The sequence below is a fragment of the Antennarius striatus genome, chromosome 2, assembly GCF_040054535.1.
Source record: "Antennarius striatus isolate MH-2024 chromosome 2, ASM4005453v1, whole genome shotgun sequence".
Lineage (NCBI taxonomy): Eukaryota > Metazoa > Chordata > Actinopteri > Lophiiformes > Antennariidae > Antennarius > Antennarius striatus.
Genome location: NC_090777.1, coordinates 20267604 through 20279473, shown reverse-complemented (window position 1 = coordinate 20279473; position 11870 = coordinate 20267604). Strand labels below are relative to the sequence as shown.

At 39.9% G+C, this 11870-nt stretch overlaps 2 protein-coding genes across 3 annotated transcripts in view; one reads left to right on the top strand and one right to left on the bottom strand.

The window, feature by feature from the left end:
* Positions 1-54: 54 nt before the first annotated feature.
* On the top strand, positions 55-3862 carry ribc1 (RIB43A domain with coiled-coils 1). Its single transcript, XM_068325106.1, has 8 exons — positions 55-261; positions 553-854; positions 1003-1214; positions 1337-1451; positions 1820-1938; positions 2536-2763; positions 3409-3575; positions 3723-3862. The coding sequence occupies exons 2-8, from the start codon at positions 656-658 to the stop codon at positions 3802-3804; spliced, it is 1122 nt and encodes a 373-aa protein (XP_068181207.1). The 5' UTR covers positions 55-261; positions 553-655; the 3' UTR covers positions 3805-3862.
* Positions 3863-6613: 2751 nt separating this feature from the next.
* The window catches only part of l1cama (L1 cell adhesion molecule, paralog a), a 38984-nt gene continuing 33727 nt past the window's right edge, over positions 6614-11870 (bottom strand). For both annotated transcript variants that reach the window (XM_068325076.1, XM_068325085.1), the window contains 8 exons: positions 11010-11226; positions 10616-10738; positions 9691-9867; positions 9480-9593; positions 9205-9354; positions 8680-8811; positions 7674-7746; positions 6614-6860 (listed from right to left, as the gene is read on the bottom strand). In XM_068325076.1, the coding sequence (XP_068181177.1) occupies positions 6614-6860; positions 7674-7746; positions 8680-8811; positions 9205-9354; positions 9480-9593; positions 9691-9867; positions 10616-10738; positions 11010-11226 (1233 nt within the window). The remainder of the gene's footprint in view (positions 6861-7673; positions 7747-8679; positions 8812-9204; positions 9355-9479; positions 9594-9690; positions 9868-10615; positions 10739-11009; positions 11227-11870) is intronic.

Here is an 11870-nt window from a genome sequence, read left to right as displayed (position 1 = left end):
ATACGGACAGTACAGCTAGTTGATTATCTGATTAAAAAAAACAACAAAAAAAACGTAGCATGTTGATTGTGATAGATTTCTGTGTGGTTTACCAAAGAGGATTTGTCTTAAATTAGTCACAAACCTTAAAGCCGCAAATTGTTGACGTGTTGCCATGGTTGCCAAGGAAATGAAAACATTGCTGCGCTCGATAACAGAGGAGCAACATCGGTCTGCAATTTAAAACTAACAGGAATAATTTGGCCACATCTAACATTAAAGGTAAGCGCGTTAGATTTTTAAACTGATTTTAAATTAAATGCAATTGATACTTGATCTTAAAAAAAAAAAAAAAGGCTGAGAAGTAATATTTGTCATATAGGTGACAGTGAGATCTCTTCAGACTTTGGTTTTAAGGGCCTGAAAGCAACAAACCTAATTCAAAACGCAGGAATCTTGTTGTGGCATTTGAGATACTACAAAAAAAAATAATTTCCAGCTTGGGTATTTCAGACATTGTAATGTGTCTCTTACCATCAGGATTCATTCATTTCATTTATTCATTTATTTCAGGCAAGGCAAGGAAAAACAAAACAAAAAACAACAACAACAAAATAATTAAATAAGCAAATAATAAATAAAGATCATATCTTAAGGATTATTAGACACTTGGAAAATGTACAAAGTGGATTTGCCTGTGGACCGGTCCATAGAACGGGCTGTGGACAGGCGAAGGTCTGCAGACGCCGCACGCAAGTCCAGGATCCTCAACACTCGTCTCCGGGTGATGGGCCTCGACCTTGATGCTCTCAATAAACAGGTCCAGGAGAAGAAGCTAAAGAAAAACATGGAGATGAACCGGGACAGAGCTTTTGGTAAACAATGGACAGGATGAGAGCGAAGTCAGTTAAATTAATTGAATCACAACTACAGTATTTTTACACAGTCTTCTATAAGAATTCCATCTCCATGTATGAAATCACCTTTCATCCTGAATGAACTTTTTTTTTTCCTACATTGCAGATAAATTGAGAGAATACCATAACGACATGCTACTGCAGCAAGATGCTGATGGAAGTAAGAAACGGGCAGCCTTACGCACTGACCTGACTCAGTATTGGGCTGCTCAGGAACAAGACTCACAAGATGCTGATATTAAGTGTGACCTGAAGGGGGCATTCAGTATCTCCTTTCCAGAGTCTGAGCTGGGGCCTGCAAGTATGCAAATCTTTCAGGTAGGCTCAGCGTAACAGGCAGGTGCTTAGTATGCATCAGACACCAGAGGAACAAAGTCCAGCAAATGTTTAATTATTAATCACACTAACTACTGAACACCACATTCTTATTTAATGTACAGGGAGAAGGAATCGGAGAGGAACAAAAAAAGAGAGAACAAATGAAGAAGACACAAACAGATCTGCTAGCACAGATGCAAGACAATGAGCAACGGCTCCTAAGAGACAAGCACAGAGGTGAAAAGACACAAACACAAGACAATACTTTAAGCGCTGAAGAACTAATGTTATACTGTATAGCCTCTGTAAATCACACACATGCTTCATGCTATCCTGCACAATCACACTCCCACGCACATCTCTTACTGCCAGGCATTGATGGATGCTCATCCCAGACAGCCGTCATGCATGTGTGAGAGCGTTGCTGAAGAACTTTGCGCAATGTGTTGTGGCTAATACAGGTGTGAAAAAACAGGCTTTTGGTGATTTCCAGCAAGCGTGTTTGTGTGTGTGTGTGTGTGTGTGTGTGTGTGTGTGTGTGTGTGTGTGTGTGTGTGTGTGTGTGTGTGTGTGTGTGTGTGTGTGTGTGTGTGTGTGTGTTACAGAAATGCTCATAAGCAAAGAGTTGGTGCATCAGGACTTCAAGAGGGTTCAGCTGCAGGCACTTGAGATGGAGTGTAAGAAAGATGCCCAGATAGCTCTTCACAATGGCAATCAAGCTCTGGTACGGTACATTCATGTTCACGCACATATAAATAGAGAAATACACCCAGGCACCGTTCTCTGGGGTGGATGTTAAAAGTGAAATCTACAGGGTTTTGACTCTGACATGGCATTCTCATGTGGGATTATAAAATTGAAATAGCTAATTAAAAATGCTAGTTGATGCATACACACAGTCATGATGGAGGACGGTGCCATCATATTAGCTGGTACCAAGCAACATAGAAGGTTAAACTGCTTTGATGTATGCGTGAGCATTGTTTCTTCATAAAAGCCCCAATTTAACCATCCTATCATTTGCCTGCTCTTGGCTGAATCCTCCACTGGGAGTCTTCGTTCCAAATCATTCAGGTCACGGTGTATTTCATGACTATTCTGTGGTTTCTCTAATAACTACTCACATGCACAGTGCACAAGCAAACATAAAAGACTGACTGGATCTCTCAGGAGAATGGTCACCACAACTGTGCCTCACTTCTGTGCTACACGTAACCATATATGAGCGTTTGATAAAAGCTGCTGCTGTTCTAATCAAAAAAGAGATTAATCGATTGTCGGATCAGTGCTAGAGGCCTCACATTGTCACATTAACCTACAGGCTGCAGCACAAGCTGAGAAAATGAAGGAGCAGGACAGGAGGGAGGAAATGCAAAATCTTGCAGAGATGTTTCACACTCTGACATCTGACATGATGACAGAGGCTGCAGAAAGAGATGTGGGAGGAAGGAGGCCACCTCGTCCCCTGATAGACAGGTGGAAAGGGATGAGTCCTGAACAGCTTAGCGCCATCCACAGGAAGAGAGAAGAACAACGCATTGAAAGACAGGTATTGGAGTCAATGAGACAAAATTCAGGCTGAAGTCACATGTTGGTCCTTGTCAGATATAATGTCTTACAAAATACCTTCAAAACTATGTTTCCCAACCTTTTCTTTTGAAAAAATGGGAACTTGTAAATTGCCATCCACAAATGGGTGACAATCTACAGTATGTGCCCAAGGAGGACTTTTCATGGTGTTTGGCATGAAATCACATAAAAACTCTTCCAGAGAAAAGACAGTTTGTAAAACATCCCAGTCTAAAATAATTAAAACTTTTTAAAAATAATTAAATTAAGCTTTCAGTGACCATTTGTGTCCAGCACAGGTCTGAATTTATTACGTTCCTCCACAAACATTTTTGTTTGAGTTTCTGCTTTATTTTGGCATCCCTGTCTGTGCTTCATTGTAATCCAGTCACGTTTATGAGCAAGTAGGTTTATTGCTCTCCCAGACAAAATTTAACTACTGTAAAACAATCCTAACATTTTGCACCAAAAATATTAAAAAATATGTTATTCCCATGTTGGAACCCACTAGGTTTATGTTGGCAGCATTCAAAAGACAATCTACAAAGATTCTTTAAACCTGATATCCCATTTACAAATCCATTCAGATGTAATTTATTAGACCTTTATTTCTTGCCATCTTTAGAGACAGCGTCACGCAGAAAAGGTTCAGAATGCAGCTTGGGAACTCCACCTCCTGAAGCTGTCAAGAGAAGCAGAGGAGGGGGACAAAAGAGCAGAGGATCTGAGAAGGGAGAAAAGGATCCAGATGGATCATTACAACAAGCAGCTGGCCAGAGACCAACAGGCATAGTGAGTACCACACATACTTAACTTACATATTTAGTCAGATGTATTTTGATTACAGGAGACAATGTCCCCTCAGTCAGATTTAAAATTCAAATAAGTATTTTCTTAAACCACAATATTTGTGTTCATGTCTGTCTGTGTTTGTCCCAGTCAGGAGTTCCTGAACAAGAAGCTGTACACTAACAAACCCACTGAGGACTTCTTTACTCAATTTAACACCAGCTCCCGCTGACAGCTCCACACCTTGCACATCTTTGTCCTCTTGGGAAATAGTCTTAATAAAATCTATTGATTGTTTTACCATAAATCAATGTGAATTGAATCCCAGGCAATCAATGTTTGCTGACATAGGGTGACACATACATATTAATGTTATTGGCAGACGTTGAAGACAAAAGGGACACTTTTTTGATACAGATTGTTGCACGTACACTTTATTTTTCACTCATATGTCCAGTTACAGTGGCAGATTCATAATGCAGTAGCAGGTGGCCCCATTTGTTGTACAAATTCACCCCACTCTTTTCATTTGCTCATGATATTAGACCAGTTCTGATGTGATTTTGTGCACTGCACACCAGAAAACATATACACTCCTGTAGTGACAGTCACTCCCTACCCCTCACCCCTACCTTTCAACTCAGGAGTTATTATTTAAATCTCTGAGAGTTCTGAAGAAGCTTCTCTAAACAGACCAATGTATGATTCAAAACATTTTTTTAAAATATTTAACTCTAATTGAACTGTAAAAGGGGAGGCAGCAGTGGAAACGCCCTCAGCTTTCCCTTCAACACATGAAAAGCAAAGAGTGAGTGGCAGTTGAGTATCTGTGTGTACACTCATTCCCCATTCAAAGCTAACATTTGCCCTCCCCCGAACCACCCCACCCCTCCAACACTGACAAACACAGATGTTTAGCAGCAGATAGTCAAGTTAGAATATTGGCGTATTTTGTGTCAGTCACTGCTCCTGTATGAAAATAAATGCTTTTAAAAGGTTCATTTGTCCTGAGTATGTCTGAATAACCAACAACAAGGAGCTTACACATACACACATCCTTCAGTGCCGCTAGAACTTTTACCCTATGCTTCACCTAAAGGACTGTCAGGTGATGTTTAGCTAGTGTTGAGCTATTATTTGAATAGAGAACTGAGGCAGCAATGTTGCATATACCGGTAGGTACTCCCTGTGGTATGCACAAACTGGTTCGCTGCATCCCAGATCTCAACTGCATCAGACAAAACCTCCACAGATATTCACTGCACTGCAAAGCATTGCTGAATGGTTATGGGGATGAACACAATCTTAGCTTTCATTGTGATTTAACTACGGTACTACTATCACTAAATGACTCTAATGTACATTTTTTTGATTTTGACATGTCTGCAAACATCTACAACACAATGTGCATTTTTTTTGTCTTTTGAAATTTTTTTTGTTAAATATTTCTGCTCAACAGCCAAATTTCACTGCAATCATTAGTCAAAAATGGAAATTTTGAATTCATAGCAATAGTACAAAGAAGAAAAATTACAGCTTGCAACATTTTAAAATTAAGTGGGTTCAAACCTGCACATTTTTTCCACGTTTTTTCTATCAAAGATGATCATGTTAGTCAAAACAATCTGTAAGTGTTGTATTTACATTCTGTGGGGAAAAAAGCTGTCCTCCCAGGAATTTTATAGCCACCCTTATGTCTTCAGTAAATTGTATCATAAATTTAGTCTAATCAGTAGAACATAAATACATTACCTACCACGCTCAAATAAGAATACATTCTCATTGTTTGGTGTAAATACCAACTTCGTGCCTTTATTATACATCACTGGCAATTATCACTTCTAATTGCAATATCAGTGCGCAATGACGAGGGTTTTGCCTACATGACTTCACTCTCTGATGTATAAAATGCAAATAAACACTGCTCCTCAAACAGTTTGCCCCACATGAGATGGATATATTGGATGAAATGTATGAAAAGATTGTTAATTGGATACAACAGTGGTTTAAATAGCGTGTAGAAAGAGACAAAGACAAACACAGAAAGCTAGACATAGGTCTCAATACAAAATAATTACAATATCATTTCCAATAATGATGTTACACTTCTGGGAAGGCGAGATAATAATGACATCAATCTGGTGCTCTATGCAGACCCAGCAGGCACAGGAATGTATAAGGAGCATGTACATATCTATAATACTGTATTATGGCTAATCAATAGATGTAGATGCAGCTATATACACTAGATGCTACTCAGCATGTTCACAGCAAGTTCCCCTTATGCATCCAATGCTATTAATATTAAGAAACTTGGCTTTACTTAGTTTCAATCAAAATAACTTGATCTATCAAATGTGTCAGTAAACATAAGCAAAGACTTTTTTGATGAAAAGTGTAAAAAACAATATGAAAATGTGATGAAACATGTACAGTATTTAAACATATTTGTAAAAAATATTTAAAATTTCACTAGCAAGTACAATCTGAGACATCAAACTGGAGTTGGACTGACGAACGATGTGCGAAATAATATAAGGCATGATAAATATCCAAGATTAAAGACTTTTCACAGCAGCGCATGCTGTCTGTTTCCCCACACTAGGCTCTGCCATTCACCTCCCTTTTAATGCATAACCATGCATCTCTGTAGGAATGTACCTACGAACCCTCTGATGTGTCTCCTTCTACAACACTCTGCTTATCTTTCTATAGAGTTGTCTGCGAAGAGAAAAAAGAGACGCAAGAGAAACAAATGTTAGTCGTTAATGTTACGTTGTAAATCAGGTAGAGGAGGACGAGGGAGGTCAAAGGACATCTTCAGGTCAGTCAGACTTTTATCACATTGTCCACTACTTTGGACGCTCCTTTGGTCAAAATAGTCCATTGACTCAGATGATTGCCGCAGGCATCTGAGTAGTCATTATTGATTGTGTGTTAGTCATTAAACTACAGTTCAGCAAGTCATAGGGAACAGGAGCATATGGGCACATATGTGTTGACATGTTTTGGTCTGCTGGTCCACGGTGGATGTTCAGGGGCTAATCGAGGACGGTGACTGAGTTGGCCATGCCGTTAGTAGCTGAGGAGACGGTGGTGGGGTTGAGCAGTGAGCTCTCTGGCAGCCCACCCTCACTGGGCCGACTGAATTGGCTGGCCAGAGACTCATCCATGTTGAGCTCCGTGGTTACGGCGCTGCTGCCATTGAAGTCCAGGTTGTCCTCGCTGCACAGCTTACTGTCCTCACCAAGGGATGGCTGGCTGGCCGTTCGCTTCTCCTCAAGGTCACTGCAGGATGTGAGAGCACAGAATAGGTCAAAAGCAAGAAATACTATCTGAACAAAAATATAAAAAAAAGATCTATGATCTTGTGATGTGATTGAATGTGATCTGATTAAATAACAGAAAGTGAAAACATTTTAAATCTTGCAAGAACAGCAACTTTTAAGTTACATTGCAAGCGATAAGAGTAAATTTAGATAATAGAGGAATCTTCTTGGTCTTACATTTAAAGTTTTATTCATTATACTATTATTAATCTTACACTTATATAGGCCTGAAACACAACGCGCAGACAAAGGGCCTGTAGACATGCAAATGTGGAGGAAGATGGTGCTGCCCTGGGTGTAGTTAGGGGTTTGGTGCCTTGCTCAAGGGCCCCTTGGCAGTGTCATACTGTGCTCCACACTGGACTTGAACCTTTTACATTACAGTAAATTAAGCATTACTGGGTTTTGGAGTCTAAGTTGAAGAAGTGCTCTGAGGACATTAGATTGCGCTGTATGGCAGTAATTTAATAATATTTTTAAAAATTCATTACATGCAGAATAATTAGCAACAAAAATAAGACCAGCACAGTCCATAAGACCATTCCAACAGTTATTAAGGGAAATCAGGGGGTACACAAGGCAGGGGATAGGAAATCACACCACAGCATACCTTTCTAGAGATCTGCATGGCAGGAGCAGGCATTAGGGAGAGGAGGGACAGGAAGAGGAGCAAAAGGGTTAGGAAAACCAAACAGTGCTGAGGGAGTCAGGGCTGAGATTGGAGTAAAAAATTGAAGCACTGTTAGAAGCGATGTGCACAGAGATTACAAACCTATACTCTCCAAATGTCTCGTCCTTCATGGGTCGTGCTTCTGAGTCCATTGGACCCTCTTCTTTGTCTTTAACTGAAAAGCATATAATTTAAAGATTTTAATCTTTACCTCAACTGTTGTTTCAGACATCCTGACACACAGCAAGATAACACCAAATGTATGTGTATGGAGAATAAGTTAACACCAAATGTATGTGTATGGAGAATAAGTTTACCATAATAACTAATAATATCTCAAATAAGTAATTGTTCAGAGTGGTACTATTTATTATGCACTTAGTCAATGCTTGTAAGCACAGACATTTAAATCTACTTTATGAGAGTCAGCCATTTGTTTGGAATGGGCTAAATGGCTGGTGTTTTTCTCTGGCCTGCAGTTGTATTTTCTCTTGAGGTTTGGGATTATCATTTTGCAGTTCTTTTCAGGGCAGAGTCTATTCCTTGAAGAATTCTAGAGTTTTCTTTCACTATGTGTTTCATTTGAAGACTATAGAAGAAAACATTGAACAAATGGAAACGAGGCAATTAGTTGGAATAGGTGACATGCTTTGGATAACAGGGGTTGTTTGGGCAGAATTTCAAACATGATGCAATATAATTTTACTTTATTCTTGTGATAAAACGATATTCTGTGACACATTCCTCTTACAGCTTGACTTATTTTTCTACTGCAGTGTCATTTTATCAGACAGCATTATGACAGCATTAGACTGCCTCATGCCCTAAGCCAGCTGGGATAGGCTCCAGCTCCCCGTGACCCACGATAGCGGATACAGCGGTAATAGAAAATGGATGGATGGATGGATAGACTGTCTAGTGTTACCAACAAAGCTTGTACAGAGCATGACTTAGCAGCTGCTTAACACTGTATACAGGCTTAAGGAACAACCAAACTTTTGAACAACATCCCAAAAATATACTCTAGGCCTCAGTATTTTGTATTCAACAATGTTTAAACAACCCCATACATGAAACATTTACGTTCTTGCTGTTAGACTTGACTTACCTGAATACTTCCCCCCTTTACTCCTCTTGATGAAGCAGAGAATAAGCAGTATTAGCAGCAGCAGCACAATGGCACTCACGACACCAATGAACCAGCCCTGTGTTGCAAACCCTTGCTGCACCTCTGTCACCCCTGAAAAGGGAGACAAAAGCGAGAGAGATAACACTTCTTTTTTTTTAAAGGAAAGATGAAAGGACAAGAGGAGAGGAAAGGACAAAACCAGTAGGAGAAACTAGATGAAAAAAGAAAAAAGAGAAGCAAAACAGACGGCATTATGCATTTTGACAGAGTGGCATTTCACTGAGGAATCAAGGAATACAGCATATTACACCAAACAAACACTAAGCAGTGGATCCCTTCATACAGCTAGCTAAGCTCTCTGTTCTCAAAGGTCTTTGAAAGCACAGAGCACTGCAGGACCTTCTAAGTAGGATTAAGCTTTGTAAGCACGAGTAGCAGAGGAGAAAGCAGAGAAATGAAAAAAAAAAAAAAGGAAGATTAAGGAAGTTAGAACACTCATAGTACCTGTTCCTTCTGTCTCAATGTCAGTCTCCCAGAAGGTGGCATTGCTGTAGGTGAACCGTAAACGATAATGAGAGCCTGGAGTCAGGCCCTGGAGTTGAAAGAAAGACTGAGAGGAGTTCACTTTCTCTGTCTTCTTCCATTCACTGCCATCTGCAAAGAAGTTTTATTTTCTATTCATCATGCCATGTTTGTCCAGATTGCAAAACTATTCCTGTGATGGACTTAAAGGGTGACTTGAAGGTATCCCCAAGTACTTATTAGTGTAGACACTGTACCATTTTTGTTCAGGTAGAAGATCTGGAAGTGAACATTCCTGTGTCTCTTCTTTGCCACCCAACTAAGGTTAAGCAACCTTTCCCCCACAGACAGGCTGATGTTGGCAGGAGGTGCTACAAAACATTCAGACAGAAAAATCAAAATTTTGATCAAGAATGGTCTTGTCCACTGTATCTCTGATCTGTGGTGCAGAAGAGATCATCTTTGTACCTCCATCCAGAGTGGTAGCACCTTCCCTCTTGACAGGCTCTCCATCCCCTGCAGCAGTACGTCCCCTCAGGTAGAAGCGGTAGTGGCTATGACGGTCCAGGCCCCTCAGGGTGAGGTGGGTGACCGTGGGGTCATCTATTGTCTCTACCTGCATAGGGCTGTCATCGCTTTCCACGACTGTCCACAGGAGAGGCAAAAATATTCAATCAGTAGTTGACCATCAATGCAAACATACCGATTGCACATTGATCTGGGTGCCATGTGAGGGACTGATGAGTATCATTAGGACAATAACAATTTCTGTAGCATGATTGATTTACTAGAAGTGTCCTGTGGGGTGTCATTCAGAATGCGGATGTTATTTCTGATATCTTTGTTACATCTTTGCTAATATCCACCAAGGATGTGGTTTGTGGATAAAAACTAACACTACTTTTCAGTAGTGTTAGTTTGTATGTTTGATTGTTTGTATGTTGACAAAATTTCATCTAAAGTTGCAAAATAGTATGACAGAAATGATCAATTATTGAGAGGATCTGAAGAAAAGGCATGGATCCAGTAATTTCTTTGTTTACCTACATTACATTAACTGGAGGAGTTTTTGAAATATTTTTCAATATACTCATTATCTACTCGAGGGATTACCATGAAACAACAAAGAGAATGGCACTTGTCTTCGAGGAAGTCAAATTTCATTTGTGAAATACAGTTGTTCTTGAACAATGATTAAAATAATAATACCAATGTGTTTCTGAATTCAAGGGTTAGCTTTTCAAAGTCGGGGAGTCACATCATGAGGATCAAAAATGGGACTATTGCTTTTAGCTGCAGTGACCTAATCAAGCAACTGAGATACCATGGCAAGAACTCATATTCCTCATACACTGGAGGTTATTTTGTGAGACGGGGATGTAAAAATGCTCACCCTGTTGGTATTGCAGTAGATACCCAATGAGGACTCCATTGGGCTGATGAGGTGGCCTCCAGTGGAGGGTCATTTCCGTCTCTGAAGGACTTTCAAGGATCAAGTTTGTGGGAGGACCAGGAACTAACAGTAACACAAACAGCCTAGATTAAAATGGGCCTCAGTTTAGATGGCATGCTTAATAATTTTGATCTGCAATCACCCATATTCTCCATTAACATCTATCCATGTGTCAGTTCCCTTGTCTCGTTCACTGTCCGCTACAACTTCCTTCATTGTAATCCATTACAATCTGATATTGCTCTATTTTTGTCATTTTTTTTGTGTTATTACATATTTTCACACAAATCGCTCACCTCCTCCAAGTTCAGCCTTGTTCTCCCTTTTGACCTACCTCCCTCATGGGTTTTGAAGGACTCTTTCTCAGAAGGAGGTCCCTCTCCCTTGCTGTTGAAAACAGTGACCTCCAGGGAATAGTGGGAGTAGGGTCTAAGATCACTGATCACCTTCCTCTCCTCTTTGGCAGCAGTAACAATCACCAGAGTGTTCTCTGGCTCCCTGGCCCTGTGTGCTCGGTGGTGTCCCCTGGAGCCGATTCTGGTCAGGTAGATCTTAATACAAAAATCATTTCAATTAAATAATGCAATAAATAGTATACCAAGACATAATTCAATCCATATCGTGACTGTTTTCAGTTATTTGAAGGACTAAATTTTTTATGATAGCATTAAAGTTCAGGTTTTATAGATGCAGTTTGAAAAGGATTCAAAGAATAGCTTGAATGTCAAAAGGACCATGCATCTCAAGAACCACACGGTGCATCTAGAGCAGGGGTGTCAAACTCATTTTAACCGAGGGCCACATCAGCATAATGGCTGTCCTCAAGGGGCCAGATGTAACTTTTAAATATAATTAAATGTTAAAATAATATAATTAAACTCAAAATTTCTTGCTTATTCAAGTTACAAATATTACAGTTGCACAGCAAAACTATGTTTGCTTGATGCTCTGCTATACCATAAATCCTTTTCATATATCAGGTTATGAAACCCACATAACTCCATCAATCAAGAATCAAACTATGAAAGTGAATAAAGAAAAAGGCAGTCAGAGACTGCAACATCCCGCGACACCCCTGAATACCCCTGACCCTGACTTACTTTCATAGGTCAGGGTCATTTAATAAAAGACCCATGAGCCAACATGTAACTGGTGCATTCCATTTGTCACGAGGTGTGTACCTACAAATGTGTAC